The sequence below is a fragment of the Hesperophylax consimilis genome, chromosome 10 (genome assembly GCF_061612785.1).
Source record: "Hesperophylax consimilis isolate HC1 chromosome 10, BYU_Hcon_1.0, whole genome shotgun sequence".
Lineage (NCBI taxonomy): Eukaryota > Metazoa > Arthropoda > Insecta > Trichoptera > Limnephilidae > Hesperophylax > Hesperophylax consimilis.
The window spans coordinates 36701359-36724846 of NC_142845.1; the positions used below are offsets into that span (position 1 = coordinate 36701359).

At 33.2% G+C, this 23488-nt stretch overlaps 1 protein-coding gene across 5 annotated transcripts in view; it reads right to left on the reverse strand.

Annotated features, from left to right (window-relative positions):
• Positions 1 to 23488, reverse strand: part of sog (chordin short gastrulation) — a 274775-nt gene that overhangs the window by 93323 nt on the left and 157964 nt on the right. For all 5 annotated transcript variants that reach the window (XM_089636915.1, XM_089636916.1, XM_089636917.1 and 2 more), the window contains exon 3: positions 9884 to 9987. In XM_089636915.1, the coding sequence (XP_089493041.1) occupies positions 9884 to 9987 (104 nt within the window). The remainder of the gene's footprint in view (positions 1 to 9883; positions 9988 to 23488) is intronic.

Below are 23488 nucleotides of genomic sequence, written 5' to 3' on the forward strand. Positions count from 1 at the left end.
AATATCAAAACCAAAACGAACTGTTATTGCTATAATATCAAAATCACAACGAAATGTCATTGCCATAACATCAAAACCACAACGAACTGATATTGCCATAATATCAAAACCACAATGAACTGTTATTGCCATAATGTCCAAACCATAACGAACTGTTATTGCCATAATTTCAAAATGCTCATAGGGTGATTTGTCCTAATTAGTTTTCTCCGATGTAGTTGAAGGTTTTGGTTTCAATAATAAATATCGGCGTCTTGTAAGAGAACATATCTATGTCATATGTATTCGAGGAAATTTACAAAATAATATTTTTTTATAGGTAAAGCCGTACACACCCTGTGGCAGAAATTATCCTACTTATATTGGCAATATGGCTGCATACACCTATAAACACTGTGCTATACAGTGCATACACGATACGCCGATACGAGACGGATCGGCGGTGAGTCATCGATGGAAAGAAAGATGATACGTACAGATTAGCAGCCTCTGTACACTCACTACATGCACAGCCGTTACCACTACAACCATAATACTACAATGGTGTTTACAAGGAGTACCTCTACTGGCTGTAACTACAGACTTTAGTGGAGATGCTGTGAAGAAAAAAGGTTTGGAGGTTGTTTTTACCGCCGTACAGATACCGAAGAAGTAAGGATGTTGAGAAATACTCGATAGTGGAAAAATGTGTGATTTCTTCATCCTATAGATGTTTGAGATTCGTTACTATACTTTGAGAAAGGTAGTTGGTCTTGACAAGGAAGCTGATGAGATCCATTGAAATATGTAACACTACTATCCTCTAAAAAACCGGCAAATGCGTATATAGTTTTGAGTTTCTAAAACTGATACTGGAGGAGAGAGGTCTTAAAAGTAAATGGAAATAAATAACAACATATACGTGTAACGAAACAGCATACCAACGGAGAGACAGAAACATGCCGCAAGGTTCATATTGCTGACCACATGTAAAGCTGATATGACTTTTTATGGATTAAAACACTTTTTTAACATTCTTCCTCTCTTTTTATTTATGATCGGACCGGTATCACATTCAGATGGGCATCTTCAAAGGTTTCATATTTAAGCTTAATTATATGAATAATGTCGCGCAGAAAGAAACTGAATATTTTGATAGCAGTTTTAATTTTATTACTCTAAACGAACTTCGTGATATCATTGGACAAAAAAATAGTTTGCAATTGTCAATTTATCAAGATCATAAACGCTGTAATGACCTTATGGTCAAAGGAAAAGTCTAGAAAGGTCACAATTCTCAGCATTGTCGGAGACAAGTCAAGATAAAGCTCAAACCGTGATTAAAATTTTACAAAAGTGAACATATTTAATGTAGTCAATGACTCCAACGTCTGTTTGTGGCAGCCGCCAGAGCCAGACACAAAGCTCTCACTATTGTGTCATGTATTAAGTTTAGTGCGACATTGGAAACGATTAAATGATTGCCTCACGATTTCCGCGTTCCGTCTCGAGGAGTTGAAGATCTAGCAGAAGTAGGCTGGTATCTCATATTGAGCATCGAACGAGTTACGAGTTATACGGTTGTTTAGTCGATAGAGTGTGCATATTGTACTGAAATAGGGAAAACTGTGAATATGTGACAGTACCAATAAATAAATGATTTTTTTTCTTTGTTTTAAACCACTTTATTGAGTTATTTAGGTCAAACGGTTTCGTTTGCACTCAACGTTCTTCAGGACCATAGAATTATATATTGTCCTGAAGAAGGTTGAGTGCAACCGAAACCGGTCGACCTGTATAATTCAATGAAGTGATTTAAAACAAAGGAAAAAAATCATTCATATAACGTCAAGCCAAAAAGTGTTGGCTTTCTTCGAAAAATAGATAATTACTAGAAATGGGATCTAATGTGATCACTGTCTTTGAGGTGATTTTTTACAAGAACGGCGCTATACAAATCATCTACATACCTATTATTATTAGAGCGATTTGAAAAAATAAACATCAATTCGCACCATTCGACACCCAGGCAAAGCCAATGTGGGATTAGAAAAATGCTTTGTTATTTTATATAGTGTTAGAGTGAGACCACAACAGATGAGCCTTCATATAGGGTAGCGCGATATCACTGTCTCTTTCAATACCAGACCATCATCCAAGTTATACATTAGTCCGCCATAATGGTAGTCCCTTAAATTGGTGCTTCAATTAATAAACTATGTTACGAGAAGAACAGAATGTTTCTACATTATCTACTTCTCAAATAAAATACTAAATACCATTGGCGCAGCCGGTATGCTAATTATAATTGATTATACTTATGTTCAAGAAAGAATTTCGAAATTTGAAATAGTTAATATTTTATATATGGAACTTCAAAATCACACAACCGGTTATAATCCCTTTATAAGTTATAAATGATATAATAATAAATGTCGTACATTGTCTATTCTTTTCCAATTTTAATCATCTTATTTAAAAAATGACTAATATAATTAATTTTAAGCCATAAAAATAATGTTTCGAAAAATTGAGTACAGGTCTTAACACGTCGATGACTCATTCAGGGACTTATCGAGCACTATCCAAGTTATAAATTAGTACATACAAATATTACAAAGTAGTAATAGTATGTATTTCGGCATTAAGAATGTCTATTGTCCCCGCGCTCGTGACATAAGATACATAATAAGTCATAACATACATAACATACTATTATGAATGTTTTGTTTGTTTGTTTGTTGGAGTGAAATGTGTTGGCGAATGCATCAATGTAATGTGCGGGGTCAATGCTTTCGTTAATAACTTGACCTGTCTTGTGGCTTGTGGCTAAGTTGGCCGCTAAATGCATGCTTTTAGTCCACCAATAATGACGCTTAATGTCTTGAAAAAACAAAGATTAAAAATATGTGTAATATTTTATACTTATTAATGATTACGTGTCATCTCCTTTCTATGGGCACATCTTTTTGGATTCAAAAATATTAATTTAGTTTCTTTAGGCCGGTCAGTTGTCAGTTGGTCAGTTAAGGTGAGTTGGAATCGCGTTTGGGTCCCACCCAGGCGTAGTGTGTTCAATTCCTCGTCTGAAAGTCCTCCATCACAACACAAGCAACATTTTCCGCTAACTGTGGTGGTAGAAGGATATTTTAAAATATTGTCAGGTTATTCGTAACCCGGGAATTTTTATCTTTCTTTAAAAGAAAAAAAATAATATATTAGGTTAAAATAATACATTATCGAAGAAAGCAAACACTTTGTGGCTTGACATTATACAAAATGAAACAAAGACTTAGTTTTAAACCACTTTATTTATAAAGTGGTATTTTGTAAAATAATACATTACATACCGGCCTCATGAGATCCTAATCAAATACTTCAAGTAATTTTTTAATAACAGAAATAATATTATAATTGATAGTTCAGAGCTTCACAGGTTTGATCGAAATATAATAGTATTATAAGTGCGATTGACAACAATAAAAAATCCTTCATGTCACTAGAACTCACTGTTAGAAGCACCTTCCTGCTTCATAAATACTGACTTTCTTCTTTATAGTTAAGATTCAAGGCTTAATCAATTTTTGCTATAGCCTAAATACCTTAATTAATATAATGATGTAAATGAGTTCAGTGCTACAATTATTGTTATGTTTGCCCTTTTCGATTGTTTCGTCATTGACTTTATTTGGGTCTATTTTTTGTTTTTTTTTTTGCATTTGTGCTCTGCTATTAATTAACGTTGATATCCTTTCCTTAAAAGTATCAAATTCATTATCTTTTTCCACATTTGTATTACATCCTGCCGTATTATGTTTATGTGAAACAAACTGTTTTTAACACATTATGTGAATGGAAAAGTTATATGCAGTTAATAAAGAACATACTGACTTATTTTGTTATTTTGTACAAAGGTACAGTTCAGTTCAGTGAAAGCTAATGAATTTAACAGTTCAATAGACAGTCACATGTAGGAGAATAGTCTCCTATGCTATAATACCCCAAAAGCGCGATATTAAAAAATAATGATTTCAAACCATGTGGCACAAGGATGCTCCAAATTTATCTTCACACGACTTAAAACTTCAAGTTCAATAAGGTCACCCATTCAAATTGAATGCTATAGTCAACAAATAGTATACGGTATAATCACAACAGAAGTTAGACTACAATCGTAATAATAATAGTTATCCAGTTCAGCCACTGGACCTGAACCCGGCAACACATCAGCATGCTCCAACTCTAAAATATACACTACAAGCTCTATGGTCTGTGGTCCATGTATAAACCTGAAAAGCTCTGGACAGATAATTAGTGCGATTTTGTATGTATGACTTTAAATACAAATCTAGGTTGAGAGGAAATTGCCTGGCAGTCATCTTGTATGACAAACTATTGATACGATTTGTGTGCAATGTCGCATAAAATGAACTATTCAAATTTTAATTGTTATTTATTTATTTATTTATTTATTAAACGCCATAAAAGGCTTTTACAGTAATGTGAAACATGGGATTATAAGTACACAGTTCAGGGCTGTCAGAGACAATTAGAAATAGCATTTTTGATTAAAATAATACATCCACAAGCAGTTTTTATTGATGCTATACATATACATTTCACATATATGTATATATGTGGAATGTATATGTATAGAACACCATATATATGTTACACATAAAGAAGAACACAACAGTCAGTATGATGCAGTACAAACAGACATTTAACATTTCACAAACATATCAATTACATTCATAACCAAGTATTTTTGCCTTGATGCAAGACGGTGAGGTTTCGAAAAGATCAAAAAGGTCTGTATACGTGTTGGCAGTGCGGTGAAAACGCGCCAACGGTGAATGATACAAATAGTTAGTGCTATGATTGTCACTGTGGAAAAGATGGTGGAGTCGAGTTGATTTAACAGGGACACGAAAATTTATAACACTTAACATTTGAGGGCAGTCTATGAGATTGTTCAGTAATTTAAAAAGTATAAGAATGTCATTAATAGTTCGCCGGGTAGAAAGAAGTGGTAGATTTAGACCAGACATTAATGTATTATAGCAGATATCAATTACAGGCTGTCTCAATTTGAATTGAACGTATCGAAGAAATTTTCTTTGTACTTTCTCCAAGCGGTGTAAGTTACAGGTATAAATCGGAGACCATACAGGAGATGCATATTCTAGGTGCGATCTCACAAGAGAGCAGTAGAGTAATTTAATTGACTCAATGTTTTGAAAAGTCCTTGTGTTACGCATTACAAAACCTAGAATTTGCATGGCCTTATTGGAAATTGTTTCACAGTGACGATCAAAGGTAAGTTTTCTGTCAAAAATAACACCAAGGTCTTTGATAAATGGTACTAATGCAATTTCATTATTGTTAATTGAATACGATATGGTTATTGGAGTCCGTGAACGGTAAAAACACATGTGGAAACACTTTTTTACGTTTAGGAATAATTTGTTTATTTCACACCAGCTAGCAAGTCTATCTATATTATGCTGAAGGATAAGTGCATCATTTAAACATTTTATAATCTTAAAAAGCTTTAGGTCATCTGCAAATAGAATGAATTTGACATTTTCGAAACATAAAGATAAATCATTTATAAACAATACGAAGAGAAGTGGGCCCAGATGAGAGCCTTGAGGAACTCCAGATGTTACTTTAAATTTATATGAGACTTTATTATTTAATTTTACCATCAGTTCGCGGTTACAGAGGTAACTATTCAACCATTTTAGGAATGATCCATGTATACCAAGGGCTTGCAGTTTCGCGAGAAGGATATTAATATTTAACTTATCAAAGGCTTTTGAAAAGTCAGTATATATTGAATCTACTTGTGCACGAGACGTGAAAGCTTCACAGATATAGTGTTCATACAATAGAAGATTGGTTGTGGTAGACCGACCGGTCACAAAACCATGCTGTTCTGGAGTAATAATATGCCTAAACTTAACAGCAATTTTATCTAAGACAATACTTTCAAACATTTTCGGGGTGGTAGACAGTATGCAAATTGGTCTATAATTTAAAACACAATTTTTATCACCTGATTTAAATACAGGTGTCAAGTGATTAAGTTTCCAAGGATCAGGATATATTCCAGTTTGAAGTGACAGATTGAATATGTGTTGAAGTGGAGCTGCTATAAACTGAGCGCATTCCTTTATGAATACCGGTGGAATTTTGTCAGAACCTGACCCCTTCTTACAATCTAGAGATCTGATCTTTGTATTAACATCATCCAGAGAAATGTGGCATGTTGATATGTCAGTTACATTGGTGTATTTAAATTCAGGTATAGTTACATTATCATTTTTCTGTTCATAAACACTTGAGAAATGATCAGCAAAGAGGTCAACTATTTCTTGATCACTGTCAGCATGTTTTCGCCCTGAATACATTGATCGAGGACAGCCGTTGTTGTCTTTAAGAGAATTCACATAATTCCAAAAATGTTTTGGATTTGACTTGATAGTCTGCTCTACATCTGTAATATAATCTGAATAGCATTTTTTAGATAGACTTTTACATTTATTTCGTAAAACAGAAAAAATTTTATAGCAGTCAGTGGAGTTATCGGATTTAAAGTTAATGTGGGCAATTTTTTTACATTGAATGAGTTTTTTTAGTTCAGTACTAACCCATTTTGGGTAACAGTCGTTACGTTTTACAATAGAAGTTGGTATGCAATTTTCAATAGTATCATAAAGGTTTGAGTTGAACACATTTGTTGCTTCTTCTACGTTTGTAGACATAAAAATGCGGGACCAATTGAGCGAAGAAAGATATAACCGCACTTGATTATAATCGGCTTTCTTGTAGTTTAGTTCGTGAACGGGAGGTTGGGGACTAAGGAGTTCAATGGGTGCCAAATAAATGGTCGCTTGTAAAGGGGGATGATGAGAGTCAATGGATACTATTGATTCACGCGATTCGCTGACATTACTATTATTTATGTTTGATATGACAAGGTCAAGAATTCTGTCATTTATATTTTTAACATGATTTAATTGTTTAAGGTTGAGAAAGTTGATGATATCAATGATTAATTGGGCTTTAGCAGAGATGGGATTTGAAGACTCGGTGGGTTGTACCCAGTTTACATTTGGGAGATTAAAATCCCCAAAAATTATTAATTTTGCATCAGGATATTTCAATTTCAAAGATTCAATTTCATCACAATGTTTACAATACACATCAGCACTAACTTGGGGGGGGATATACACACACACAATTATTATTTTTGTTGCTTTGAGTTTCACTAATATAGCTATTTGTTCAATGTTTTTATTTTTTAGTTTTAATAGTTTTGAATGGAACATCTTTCTGATCGATATTAAAACCCCGCCGCCAATAATATTTTCACGATCCAGCCGGTAAACATCGTAGTTGGTGAAGCCTAATTCAGGGGAAGATATATTTTCATGAAGCCAGGTTTCTGTTAGGCAGTACACATCGTTATTTATCGTTGGAATATTACACCTTAGGGTGTTGAGCTTGGTACGCAAACCTCTAACATTTTGGTAGTAAAATGTTAGTTTCGTGGGGAGTTTTTTGTATTTACAATAACAGGTTTATTGTTCTTATATTTGTTATTATGATACGATTTGTTATTATGATATTGTTATTATGATACGCAATGGGATTTTATTAAAAAATTAAGTATGTTTCGACATTTTTCATACATATTTCCCCCCGCGCTTTCAAATTGTTCTCAAATAGCTTCAGGGCCTTTTATATTCATGGGTCCATGCTCTAAGCTCTTGGCCTATGTTCTATGGACTGCGCTCTCCGTCTCGACTCTATGGTACGACATGAGTCACAGACATCGCACCCTGCGGGCGCGGCTTTCAAAGAAAAGAACGCATTGATCGGAAGGCCGGAACTACGAAAGCCATAAACCATTACTACAATTCTATACTATTTCTGCAATCTTGTCCTAGCGCCTTTTTCACCTAAAATTTATTATTTTTGAAATAAAAGTTCAAGACAAAAGCAAATGTACAACCATGAAATCCTCAACGACAAACGTTCAGATAAGTAATATTTTTTTTGTATAAAAGTTACATAAATAGGTATGAAAACAAGTGTCGCAGGTTGTCGCTGTTCCCCCAAATTATGAATAAGAATACATAGATAGGTACAAAAAATGCGGAATACAAGTGAAAAATGTGTGCAAGCAGCCGCTAATGAATGGTATTTGAACATCTCCCGTCTCCATAGGGCCACCAGGGGAACTCTATCCAGTCAACCATGGTAGTGATGATAGTGTTAAATGATTGGCGTAGTCTGCGCTATAAGCTTCCTATGTGGTGGCGGAGAAGCGCTCTGAAAGAATGCACTCGTCCCTCGAGGAACATTTCCGTAGCGCTGCAGTATCTCGGTAGGCGGAATAGTCGGCGATAAGCTTTATTGTAAGCGACTTTAAGCTTATGCCACAAAAAGAGAGACTGGCTATTGTACTTGGTGTGAGACTTACAATTGGCTTATATAATAAATTTGGTTATTATATTTTCACTTGTTCACTAAATTTTATTCACTCATTAAAAAAAAATATATATATGTACATATATATATATATACATATATTTTTTATTTATTTATTTTTTTTTTAAAGAAAGACAAACATTCCCGGGTTACGAATAACCTGACAATATTTGAAAATCTCCTACTACCACCACAGTAAGCTGAAAATGTTGCTTGTGTTGTGATGGAGGACTTAGCCAGCCGAGGAATTGAACACACTACGCCTGGGTGGGAACCAAACGCGATGTCAACTCGGCCACCGACCGGTCATATATATATATATATATTATATACTATCTCTACACAATACGAGAAGTTTTAATTCATTTTTGTGTTGACATTTAAAGCGATTTCTTCGCTATGATTAATTCGTACGATACAAACTTACACAGCATCACATCCGCGTGTAAATCAGTCGGTTTTGCTAGAAACTGTGAGAAATGTTCAAGTTCAGCGCCCTTGAGGTGTTTTTGCACAAAAACGGCGCTATACAAGTTATCCAAGTATTATTATTATTATAAAAGCTCTGTGATGGTATATTGGAATTTCATTCAAGTCCGAATAAAGTTAAATACCGTCCATGTTAGTTGAATTCATCTCGTCTTGTAAGTAAGGCCTTTGGCTGGGAGGTTGTATTCTGTTTTGTCGGTACCTACTTTAAGCCGCGTCTGGCCATTTGCACGACATGAACTTTACAAGACAAGCTCGTTACACGCTTCAAGGAGCTTTGGCAGTCGGGCTTTGTCCGTGGCGCTTTCCTTTTACGGATCATAAAAGCTCTTTTTTGTGAGTGTACCCAAATCGGGACCTCTCCGCGCACTCACTTTTGTGGATAGAAAAATATTTGCAAAGAGGAAGAGACCTCCGCAAACAACAAATTAAGCCTCTGATCAAATTAAAACTAATAAAAACTTATTCATTTCATTTTATGAAGAAGTATAAGTTTTCTAACTTACTGGAGCCAATGGTAGCCCCTTTGGCTAAATTCAACAAAATACTTCATTATTATTTGATAAAGTGGTATTTCATACTTGTAATTCCCATTGAAATTTTTTATGGTTGGGTAGGGATTAGGGAAAAGAAAAAAAGGAAGTTTGGTTTGAGTTACCTAGCTAGCCTCCACTTTATTAGTTATAGAAAATCCAAGCAACATTTCTGAGTCCAGATTTTCTTGTTCGAATAAATGCTTAATTCAACTATAACAAAGCTTCAAAGAAAAGCTCTTAACCTTAAGATTATCACATGGCATATTTTTACGTAGCATGGAACAAAGAAGGCTGTTCCATTTGGCAGGTTGGCTGTGTGTTGGTTGAACAGTATTATATTGCAGTTGGTTAGTAAATATGGGGTAGTTTGTACTTACAGGGATGCACTCGCACTTGATGCAGTACATGACCCCGAATGGGGGGCCGAGGTCAGCAAACCACGTGGAGCCCAGTTCGCGACCTACTCCCCCAAACGTGCATTCTGAAAAAATATAAAACAACAAACTATTAGTCAATTATATTCTAAAACTTTTCATGGACATATATTGAGGATTCATACGCATTACTTCTAATACGTTAGCAGGAATTAAATACGCACCCTTTACTAATCTTTTATTAAACAACGAATATAAACAGAACATCGTACGGTTATTTTTAGCTATAATAACGAAATAACAGCATACAAAGATTATGGCTGGTGGACATTTAAACAGGTATAGTAAATATGTCGCAGTATTTAAAGCATCCTTAAACCAAACAATTTTATACATTTTAAAATGGGTACTACAGCAATTATGTTGGAGAAGAATTTTCAATGACTTGGTGTTTCTATATAAAATTCTAAATTATTTAGTTGATAGTCCGGTATTGCTAGAATTGATAAGTTCCCGGATACCACAACGTAATACTAGAAGTCAGGATTTATTTCAGTGCAGAAATTCTGGGACTAACTACCATATGTATTCCTCGTTGCCCAGAATACTAATTGAGGGAAACAATTACACCAAGTCAGTGGACATCTTCAATTTATCTTTAAACAAATATTAAATATTTTTAATGAAGCAATTCAGTAATGTACAGTAAATAATGTATATTTCTTAATATTCACATGTAAAAGCCCAGAAAAAGGGCGTTAATTAATATAAAAATAAATAACTGTTGATATAGCTGTTTCAACTCAAAAGATAATGGCACTCGCTTACTTACGCAAAAGTTTCTTAAATAAAATATGATTTAATTTGGGAGCCTGGAATATATACATAACCTATATAGATAACCAACACATTTTCCATCGGTCGCCCCAAGTGGTTCGCTACTTTTGGTGACAATTTTCGACGTCTTCATTCGGACTGTCTCGACCCATCGCCTTGCAGTGGTAGGGATGGATTTATACGTCGCTTCTGGACATACTGATTCCTAACCACCTCTCGTACCTTTTTCCTTCCCAAAACTTGCTATCCTTCTTTTCCTTAATATGTCCTTCTCCACAGCATCCCCAAAGATGACATAGGCCCTGAGGGAAATCATTTTCCTGAAGGCTTCCTGTGTAGGATCAATGTAAAATAAAAAATGTTGAATCTTTTTAATTAGGGTCCTTTTTATCAAATTTCGCATAAAGGAAAAACAAAGTTTCAACAAATGGAACCGCTGTCAGAAATCTCACTGTATTTCTCACGGTAATTATAAAAAATCGCTACGTAGATTAGTTTGTTTTTTTAAAGGTTCAATTACAAACTTGATGTAGTAAATACATAGGTACGTACGTGGACAGTATTGAGTAACAAACATATGTCATGGTGTCAATGGCTGGGTTTTGGTATGGCCGCGCAGCGCCACCACTTGAACATGAGGCTACACACTTACACAGTGCGCGGTACCTTCTGACTAGTGGCAGTACCAATGAATATTGACTAGCGACTACTGACTAGTGACTAGTAACCACTGACTGTAGACTGTATCCATGTATTCGACACAGGATTGACTGAACGTAGATTATTCAAAGCGCCTGGCGCCAGCGACCTTGACAACTTAATCGAGGCGTAATTAATAAGTGACCCTCTACTTTTTACAGTGATGATAAACAGATCACATTATTACGTATGAATTAATATTAAAACACGCTTACGAAACGTATTTTTTTTTAAATGGGGAGCTGTTGCTGCATAAATATGCTATGATTATTCCCGTAGAATCACAACTCAAGAAGTGAAACAATACAATTAATTACTTGTGAGATCGAAAACACTTCTGTTCGATAGAAAATCCAAATGATGTTATAAAAAATAAAATAAAATGTACATCTATGGTCAGGGAAAAAATGACATTTTACAAAAGAACGAGTTGAAATTACCAAATTTCGTGGCCATCAGGGTATCAAATATATTTTATTGCATCAGTGAAAATGTTTTATTATGAATAGCAAACACTTCGCAATATTATCTCCTGCCAATGTTGTCAATTAATTAACAACCACCAATGGTAAGCTAGTAAGTACTGGAAATAATTATGATATCTAAGTGAAAAGAGACTTCTGGAAGTGGCCAAGGATAATAGTATTATTAGGTACATTGAAATCATGTATAAAATTATCATCTAGATAATAATTAAAAACATTGTTATTATTATTATTTTTTTTGGTAAACTAATGTTTAAGACAAGATTTTTTATGCATAGCACAAAGGGTAACAATTATTTTACAAGCAATAATTATTAGCCTGAAACACGTCATGTATCTTTTATCAGGAGATTTTTCAATGTGGATGAGTGTTTTAGGCTAATAATTATTGCTTGTAAAATAATTAAAAACATATATTTATTTAAAAATTGAAGTGAATAAATAGAAAACGTCCATAAAATAGGGTTTTTCTGATAAATCATGTGTAACTTTTCTGTTGATGTTTCTGTGAATTTAATTTGCTTAATGTACATCATGTCTCTTTATTAAATTATGACGTTATGGTTTTCGTTTGGTTTTATACATATAATTCTGTTAATTTCTCAACACAAGAAGGAATCTATAATTTATAGTACTTTTTGTATAACTGTTGTAAGTGTGTGTTTTTTACTTGCGCTAAGATTGCTTGTATTTCTCTTGGTAAGTTGATGCTATGCATATTGCATCATGGCAGTTAAGTACATGTTGTATTAATTCAGTGTATGGGTATAGCATTACCGTACCTACCAAAGCTTATTTGGAGTTGTGTTCGTGTGGCTGTCTGTCACGTGTAACTAATGAGGACACACTTTATAATAACATAATACCCGAATTCTTAAATTCCCACATTATCAAGGGTAATGGACTAAAGCTGCATCAAAATAAACTGTCCCGGACTAAAGTTACTTTTTTGTTTAGTTTCCATATTATGGGTCGTTGTTTCGTATGAAAATAATTCTAATTTTGTTAACAATTTTCTAACAGCTTAAGATGGCGTGTTCCATTCTTATTGTTTTGCGTAACTATATTATGCAGAAAGTTAAATGTTTATTTCATTTTATATTTGAGTTATTGATAAAAAAAACCATACCTTGAGTGTCTTTTACTGATTGTGATCGTGTATTACTGTGCAAATCAAATCTATACTGGTGAATCATAAAATGTACTTAGATTAAACATTTTTTAAAGAAAGATGTAGAAATAAGGTATATTTTAAAAATTAGAAATAAACTATACGTAAATTTATAGTGATTTATTATTATGAATAGTGTCCATCATCGGGACACATGTGTGGACATAATTATAGACAGCCCTGATTTATTGAGTCTAATCACCTTCAAAATACTAACTAGAACAACTACTCGATCGAAAATAATTTTTAATTGCGAAAATCAGGACTGAGTCATTTCGATAGTCGCTTGTACCTAGATTGCATGCAGTTGGCAATATTTTTGCAGAAATTGTAGATGTGTTCAACTGCACGGAATATAGTTACTAGAGGGCTATAATAACATACATCAGTAATAAATGTGATGAGTTACCAGATGGGTAATAAAATACATATTTTTTATTGATTGTTGTATGTAGTATTACTTTATGTTTGTGATTACTCTATGTTTGCTTCACTCAAATGTAAATTTTTAACTTCGATACAAGCTTAGTCCTAGTGAGATTGATTTTATGAGAAAAAACGTGATTTATGTAAAGTGAGATGCAATAAATAAATAAATAAATTAAGGTTAGCAAAATACTTTTCTTCGGCATGGGTTCAATATTCGAATTTCACTGAATTATTATGTGTATTAAATGTTTGTAAATGCACATGGGGGCTAATATATATATATATAAATAAATAAATATTACCTCGGGGCACGAAAAAACGCCGAATTTATTTTACTTCCAATATTCACAGGTCATTAAATTGACTTTCGTTGAAATTATTCGAGAAATAATCGAATGCATCATTTAGGCCACATTGCTTGGGCTTATTCCGGCCCTTGGAATTGTGGCGGGCCTCGCAGTAGATGACTATATTTTATTACAAAACTCATATAATTATTCGAGGCAAATTAGCGTTTTAATTACCCAAATATCCTTGGCTCATATTATTATTCCGCTTCTCATCGGCAAAAGGCAAAACACTTTTTTGCCGGAATTTTGTTTTTTTTTGTTCCACTGCAGTGGGAACGGTCTGCTAATTTGAGGGAAGACAACTACCTATATTATATTATGTGAAGCAGTTATTACGTAATTGAATGCTTACTGTCTGTGCTCGTTGTTTTTCTAACGAATTTTCTTAAATCTCATACATATCGTTCGTTGATAGAGTTTAAATTTGGAAGGCGTGTATGGGTACCGCCGCCCCGGGAAACATTAATTGGATAACCTACACCTCTGGCATAGGTCACCCCAAGTGGTTCGCTATGTTTGATGACTTAGCACAGTTCATGGGGTAAAGTATGTCCAGGTCAGTGGAGGATGCATCTGCTGAGCAGCTGCATGGGGGGCCAGATCGGGAAAGGCCGGTTGAAGGAGACCCTTCGAACTCTCCAGACGGTCTTTCTCGACTCGTCGCCTTTCACCGTAGTGGCAGGAATGGATTCTTGCTTGGATGCTGCTTCTCGACTCACAGACCCCCAGATTCCTACACACTTCTAATATCAGGAAATTGTTTATGGTTATCTCGTTAACACGTTGAGAATTAAAATAAATACATTCACAGAGAAAGAAATATTATGCTTAAAAGTTCAATTGAATTCAATTGAATCAATTGAATTGATTCAAATTAAAGTATCGAACTACACAACGCTAATACGTAATAAGTAAATATTAAGATGCGTTCCCAAACAACACAACATGTAAAAAATGTGTTTATTTGACACGAGACGTAGTTCGATAACGACTTTATAAGGCGAGACAAATTTTTTTATCTTTATCATTTTGGCGCCCAGGAACCGGCACACAAGAAATGTTCATGTAAAAGATTTATTTATTAAATACAGAAATTGAGAAGCGTTTTTTCTTAATATTCTTTCATAATTTTGTAAATCACACAAAATCATAAAGAAATAATACAGTTCGTGATTAAAATTTTAGTTATAGAAGTCATAAAATTACTGTCAATTTCTGTAAAGGGAGCCCCTGCTTTGTATATTTTTTTTTACTTATTTCGGGTCGGGTCTCCTGCGACTTTTTTGTTTTCCAAGGAAAAAAAATCATTGTGGCCTTGCCCAATTTTTTAACATTTTTATTTTCTTCAGATGTTTTAAAAACATTTTGTTGCAAGAGATGCGCCTGCAGATACATATAGTAATTAAGTACCTACAACGACATATAAAATGAAACCAGTATTGACTGAATTCAGTCCTTTTTCCTCAGCACTGTCAAAGTAAAAGCAGTCTGTCAAAATAAAACAATGTTACTAACAATGGCCTTTAAGTCGCCATTATTTTCAAACCTGAAATATATTTATGGTGATTGCACCCAATAAACAAATTTAAATAAATAGTCTATCAAAATTGCAGACCTACAATTTGATGATTAAAACACATATAAATCAATCGTATTAAGTATTAGGCGGGTAACGATATGATTGGACTGTGGATTAATTTATTTTGTTAGTCAGGATAGTCTTAATTCTTCACACAATAAGTTCAGATTTTGAAAATGACACTTAATTAAAATAAATTCAAATTCATTGTACCAGAATTACACTCACAGACAGACAACCGAACACGGAGAAAACTTACTGATATAAAATATTGCTAATTTATTAAAAATCTGTTAGAAACGGGACTGCATGCCGTCAACGAATGAATTGATAGATTTCCTAACAAATTATGAATAAAACACGAATGTGTTATGAGGATGTCCACACGTATTCATAAAAATGTAATATTTTCGTATTACGTCATTATATTTATCAGGATATACTCGATGCATGAATTCCGACATATTCTGGATGTATTAATATTTTATTAGGAAATGGCCTGCCATCACATTTTTAACAGGATTTATAAATAAACCTAGTATGTTTGATAATCATTTGTTTAGTTCTATTTTTTAATTAAAAAATATATGGCGTGTCATGAGTCAAGTACTGACAATTAATAATAATAAATAATTAAGGCAGGTTATGTTTTGATAGGTAAGTAGGTTCATATTCTTTTCCATGCTTGTTATTTACGCAAAAACCGGACACCGGACAGCGTTACATGGTTTAGTCCGGATAAACTGTCGTGTAGAAACGCTACCAACAAAATAATAAAATATCGAATCTTTATTTTTAATTAGCAATTGAATTTAATTAAAATCATGGTTATGGCTCTAAAAGGTATGTAGGAATGTTTGATTATGCCATTTTTCCTTGTAATCTTAGGAATTTTTAATAATTAAATTACGAGTTAGGCCCTTCGTACACAGATTTACTTAAAAGCTACGTGACTTTGACGTAACCACAAGTAGCATACCGATACGATACTATTTAAAGATGGGTTCCGTCGCTGCCCGAATTATATCGAACGCGATCATTTCAAATGCAATCGTGGAAATAAAACGATGTAAGAATTTAAATAGTTGCATATCAGAACCCATCTTAAAAGCTACGTGACTGTGACGTACCCACAAGTAGCATACCGATATGCTACTATTTAAAGGTGGGTTCCGTCGCTACCCGAATTACAAATGCAACCGTGGAATTAATACGATGTAAGAATTTAAAATCAGAAATGCGTCATACTTCTACCATGCAACATTACAAATTTACAAAGATAATATTCTACGTAAAACTGACCAACGTCAACTCCAAAATGTAAAAAAAAACAATGGACCATTCAACTATAAATATCTTGGGGTAAAGTGTTTTAATACATTACCAGAAAGTATCAGAAATACAAATAACAAATCACATTTTAAATTTCATCTTACTTTACTATATAAATAAAGAAATAACGAACATAATCTCACATCCCCCTCTACACACAAACCAACTTTATTATGGTGGTACATCTTATATGTAACATTACGTGTAATGATTACTATGTACATTGTAACATGTTTTATGAAAATGATGTAAGGTTATTTTTTGAAAAATAATCCTATTTTGTTTAGTAAAAGTGTTTTCAGATGCCGCATGCTGTTTGTATTTTAAGAGACAAATTTCGCAACTGGACAAAGGCAGTTTCTAAGTTTACAACCAAACCTGCATCGAACAATAGATTTATTTAACGATTTAAAATCTTATATCTTGCGATTCTGTTAAAGTCTACCGCTAAGGAAGGATGATAGCTCGACCGGCAGATATAGAAACTAAAGAAGCTGCGCCCGACAATAATAAATATATTTATAATTTTATTGTGGCATAAACAACGCTCTGGATCCCGTCTTCGAGACCCCGTTTTCCATGGCAAGAATTTCTAAAGAATAAAAATAAATTTATTGCTTAATTACAATAATTTTAATTCATTTGGGAGTTTTTTGCTTGTTGACTAAACATTAGTTGGCGCCAACTTCAGCATTGGATCAATTAATTTATGTCCATTTGAACACTTTATCAAATTGCTTACAAATCGATTTGTATGGGAATCAGTCTGAGGAATTATTTCCCAGACAATCATTAACACCATTATCAGAATCCGACATTAAATTGTCCTAGAATATTCTACAATATCGCTAATGGGTATTTAAACGCCATTTCCACTGGTTTTGAATAGATCCTATTTTGATTCACGCTCTTCGAAATACACCATAATATTTTTAAAAGGCAAATTTAATGGTTATTTGAAGCAATCGATGTCCATAACCATCGGAAATTTCCATGGCAGGACACACATGTTTATGGCATCGTACGAAGTATAGCAAAAATACAACGATATGTTTTTTTTAAAATATTTTGGGTGCCGAACAGAATTCCGAGTGTTTCGCGCCGTTTGCGCTTGCTTCTTTTCCCATAATTATTCGTGGCTTTATAGTATAATCTAGGAAAACCAACATATTAACGGTCTAACTCATAATCGATAATACAGGGGATAAGAACGGGTTATTCGAAAACGTTACTCATAATCAAGCGCACGGGTATTGTTTGGTTGGAATCGAGGAGTTAATCATTATTTCGACTATTGAAAACTTAGCCTTATATGGCGTGATACTAATGTTATAGTAAAGAAGTAACATGTCACTGAACTTAACTCACAAATGATGATTCATGTCACTAAACGTAACCACTTTTTATCCAAAAGATTACCTTTATCATTTCATTAATCACCAATATTTATTATAATCTAAAATAATTCTACAGAGAAATGATTGATCGACTGGTTAACCGGACGACCTAAAATGACAAATAATAAAAACACGTTACGACTAGTAAATAGTACTTAGCAATAACAAATCATTGAACTCAAGTGACTCCAAATGCCAGTCCACGTGGAACTTTTTTAGATAATGCATTTGTGGTGTTGCATAGTTTATAATACTACTCTGAATGCATTTTTACAATACCAGTCACGAGTATAGACTAGGTAATGATTTGCTAGAAAATGCTTTACAAACAAAACACCACGATAAATCAGATCGCAGTAATAAATAAGCGGGCAATTATTTAAATGCAGTACCGTGTGGAAAGGATTATTTGGTCTGGCTATTAAGCAAATATTTCAATAATGTTAGATAGATTTGTAGTAGCACAGGGTAGATTACAGTCAACGAAATACTTAAAAATAAAATAACTAAATATGTTTCCGTCAGTTCTTTATACACTACTACATAATTTCACGGATCTAAACCATTTTTTAAATAGTCAATCTCTACAGAAGCCCTCTTCCTTGCCAATTAAAGTAATGAACAAATAAAAAAATAATTACTTTTGAATGAAGAAAATAATTTTCCTTTGTTTGGACCACTATATAATAATGAGTCTTTTATCAATAAGTAAAAAATATTATATTTCAATTACATCTTAGACACGTTCCCTTCAACCGTCCATTCTAGTCTTGCCTCCACCCCCACTTCCACACTTTTTATTATATAATGTTCACCCATTATTTTGTAATGTCAAGTTAGTATGTTTTGCTCTAAGGAAGGAACGATTGTTCCGAAACCGGTCGGCGCATACAAAAAAATGTACTGGTTTATTTAAAACATTAATTCTTTCCCAAGGTTTTCCGCAAAACAATTTTCACCAGAAGAGAATTAAGAATTTTAGGTAATTATTTTTAAAAATGCTTCGAATATTCTGGAAAATAAATGGAGCCACAATTCTGAAATAGATTTGAAAAATTGAGTTTATTGGAAAATCTAAATTCTACCTGTGTAAGACAGTACTAAAACTCTGAATACCGGGCAATTCCGGGCAATAACTGCAAGAAAACCACAAAGATAAACAGACATTTAATGCAGTAGGTTCTAATGTTTAGTAAATTCTTAACTGATAAATCAATAAACAAGAAGATTGTAATTTTAATTATGACCTTACGTATTTAATAATTATCCCCTAGAAGTATTTAACTATCTTACTGTGCATTTTATACTAATAAATAGTAAAATTCCATTCAGATTCTGTCAATGCAGTTTGTTTTGCAAATACCTAAGGCCAATCAATTAATTAGGCAGTGAATTTGAATTATCAGATCAGTTTCGCGAGAAGAAAAATCTATTTAAGGTCAACCAGGTCACAGGACACGACAATTATTTTTATATTTGTTGATTATACCCACGAAGTGGCATTATTAAAGGTGGCCAAGAAGTGTTAGGTATTATTATAATTATAAAAATGTGAAAAAACATTTTACACATTCACAGCATGTAAGAACTCTCAAAAGAACGTTGCATACAAAAAAACGCCTGCCTGAAAAGAGTACCCCCAAAAAGTTTCATGATTTTCAACGCACCTCTAAAAAGTGATATAAAGTAATTAAATGCGATGAAAAAACTTACCTAAAACCTAACTTACCTAGTTTTTGTTTAATCACTTTTCATGACTTTATATCACGAATCTGTAAAATTGTCAAATTAGTTACCCGATCACCCCTTCAAAATAGTAATGTACTTAGATATATTTATATAAATAAATATTATTACTATTTATAAATTTAGGCATATTAGATCTGTAAAAGAATTTATTTATAAAAATGTAAAAATCAGTCATTTTAAATACATATACGATTATGAAAGATTTTTTAAATATTTATATTGAGGGATCAGTAGGATTTATAGGTCCAATTAGAAGTTGTGCCGAGCCGAACCCTCTGATATGAAAATATCTGGAGTCAGTGAATTATTTTCCCATTTGATCTCTGGTGATTTACGTGTTGTTCTTCTATTATTTTGTGATTATTATGCTTATATAATACACTTGCATAATGTGGATTGACTGGATGATCATTTGTGGAAAAGTGTGTGGAAGGGTTTAGTTTTTCCTGTGGGGAAGATTTAACCCGGACATAAAGTCGGAAAATGATAAGCTTCGAATGATTTGTATAGCGCCGTTTTTGTGCAAAATCACCTCAAGGACGCTGCATATAGTCGTGGTGTATGTACTGAGCTTTTTAAATAAATAAATGGGCGCTTAGATCTGGGTGCTGTGTCGATTGTTTTATTTGACACATCTTACAAAAATGCCGCAAGTTTAGTGATCGTAATTTACTAGATTAATAGGTATGTTAAATGAAACACCCATTTATCACGTCGGTCCTGGTGATAAATAACTAATTCATACAGAAATTAGTTTTCAAATTACACATTTCATTAAAGTGCGATAAATTATCTGCTGTCAATGTAAAAAAAATTAGACGGCGGCCTTTATGTATAGAAGTATGTAGCCTTCTGGATACTTTATCACCGATATGGGTAATTGATCCGTAATTTGATGTAATTTTGCAAGTTTTTCTAGATCAAGCTCTACGTATAAGTGTCAAAGTTTAGGAAATCAGAAGAGATTTATGAATTTTATAATTAATGTTCTATCGCAGATGTATAGTCATTTTCAGAAACGATATTGATTAATCTTAACATATCAACAACACAACACCGGATTTGCAAATCAATGACCATTATAGTACTGAACTGATAAGATAATCAATTCTTTCTGATGTAATGAATCTTTAACAGAATATAAAACGATTATCAAAGATATCTTTTTAAATAATCTTAAGATTTTTTTGTGTTTTGTTCAGCTGTTTGTCTTCCTTCAGTAAATTTAACTAAAATTTTTGGAAAGTACATTACCATCTAGTTATCAGTGACACATCGCCACGACAAGGGATCTCTATCGTCTAACCTAACAAATAGTTTTGTGGCATTAGATTCAATTTTTAATTAGTTAATTTTTAGCTCATAAGAGGACGAAGATTGAAAATATCGCGGAAAGGCTAGCTTTGAGGAACGAATATTGTGACTGGTCACAAGCTTTTGTATATGATATTATGTAGATACAAAAATATTGCATAGCTATAAGAGAGAAAAAATCTGCTGGTGGGTGTTTTCTTGGATTGGCGTAGTCTTTGCCATAAGCTTCCCATGCGGTGGTATTCTGAAAGACTGTACTCGTTTCTCCAGGAACGTTTCAGTAGCGCTGCAGTATATCGGTAGGTGGAATTGAATATTTATTAATAGTTGTAAGTCACTAGACATTATCTTAGTTATAAGTCACTAGTTATCAAACATAGTTATTAGCCACTAGTAATAAGTTGTAAGTCTAAGTGATAGGAATAGATTAAATGCATAAATTGGCCGTTATTTTTTGTGGATTGTACGAAACCCTAAAAATATCTTAAATTTTTTTAAAAACCATAGGAAGCAGTCAATATATGATATTATAAACGCAATATTTTTATTAAAAAAACATTTTTCATTGTTTGGTGAAAATTTTTTGGTTAGTCAGTTTCTACCGATAATATTTTATTTCGTTCAGCTTTATAAAACATTATAATGACAAATAAATAAAGTAATTGTAAAAATACCTGTATTAGATGGTTGATGTTCGCAATAAAAAAATTCGTAAAAATTTTTTATTTTGTTTTGTTATGTTTCTCAAACAAAAACAAAATCGATTTTAAATAGAAACACAAAAGAACAAACTAAATTTTTTATTATCCTATTGAACGATTTTTCGCATATTATGGCACGTTTGCACAAGTCTTGAGGTATCGCTTGCCACAATGTGACAAATTTATAGAATTTAAAAATATGGGATGTAAAGCGAAATCTAGGTGGTTTTATCGGCTTTAAACCTCAGATATCGGTTAGATTAAATCGAAGGCCAAATAGAAAACACCCATCGCTCGAGTGGATGCATAAATATAATAATATCATGTTGTTCATTTTTGTTTTTCATTGGAATGCGACCTACTTATTCAGTAAACATCATAAATTATTACTAAAACGGTAAACCTTACCCTTTTAATAACATTTCATGCACATAGCTTCCTTAAAAAAACAAACGGCCAAGGACATGCATTCCAAAATATATCAAACTGCAGATTTAATTGATTTCTTCGTTAATAAATATTTTATTTCATTATTTATATTCATTGCAACATTTAGTTTAATAAGTCTTTGGAAATGATTAAATTTATCTTTTCCGGGTTCAAAAATAATATGTTGTCGATTTGAACGATTAATTCTGTTATTGACGTCTTTTATATCAAAACTGTTTTTGTTCATAATTGTATTTACGATGCTTTGCACATTAAAAATGTTTTAGTATTTTTTTAGGTTACAGCAATAAAATTATCTGCAAGTAGGTATCTAAAACCACCGCAGCTTTAGTAAGAGTAGGCAATTCAGTTATAGTAGGCAGTAGATAGGTAGCATACACAACAGCCTGATTTATAAAGGACAACAATTTATATGTGAGAAGTAAGTATGTGAATTGTGCAGAGATAAGATTGAATGCGAAGGAAATGGATGGTCTAAGCATAGACGAAACATGGAACCACATAAAAGTGTGTCTTTGTGAATCTGCTAGGGAGGTTTGTGGAATAAGTACGCAAGGTAGGAAGAAAGGTGATGCATGGTGGGATGATGAGATTAAAGCACTGGTCTCAGAAAAGAAGAAAGCATGGTTGTGTCTGATTGCGGCTGGCAGTGCTTCCAGCGAAGAGAAGTATCGAGCGAAAGAAGTATATAAGGAATGTAAGAAAAAAGTAAGAGTTGGAGTGAAAGAACGAAAGAAACGCCTGGAAGAGGAAGAAGGAATGAAAATGACAAACCATTTCCAAGAAAACATTAAGTTGTTTTGGAAAGAAGTCAAAAGGTCCCGGAGTGGCCCAGAAAACGGAAGCATGAAAGTGATAAAATCAAAAGATGGAAAAATTTTGACGAATGAGGAAAAAATAAAAGAGAGATGGATGAATTATTTCGAGGAAGTTTTCGAAAGCGAAGTGAGTGACAGTGATTCCAGTGGCAAATCAGATATGAATGACGATGGAGTGAATGTTACCGAAATTAGCATGGATGAGATAGAAAGCTCGATTAAATGTATGAAGAATGGTAAGGCTGTTGGGTTTGACAATATTGCTGCTGAATATTTTAAAGGAGGTAGCCGTGTAAT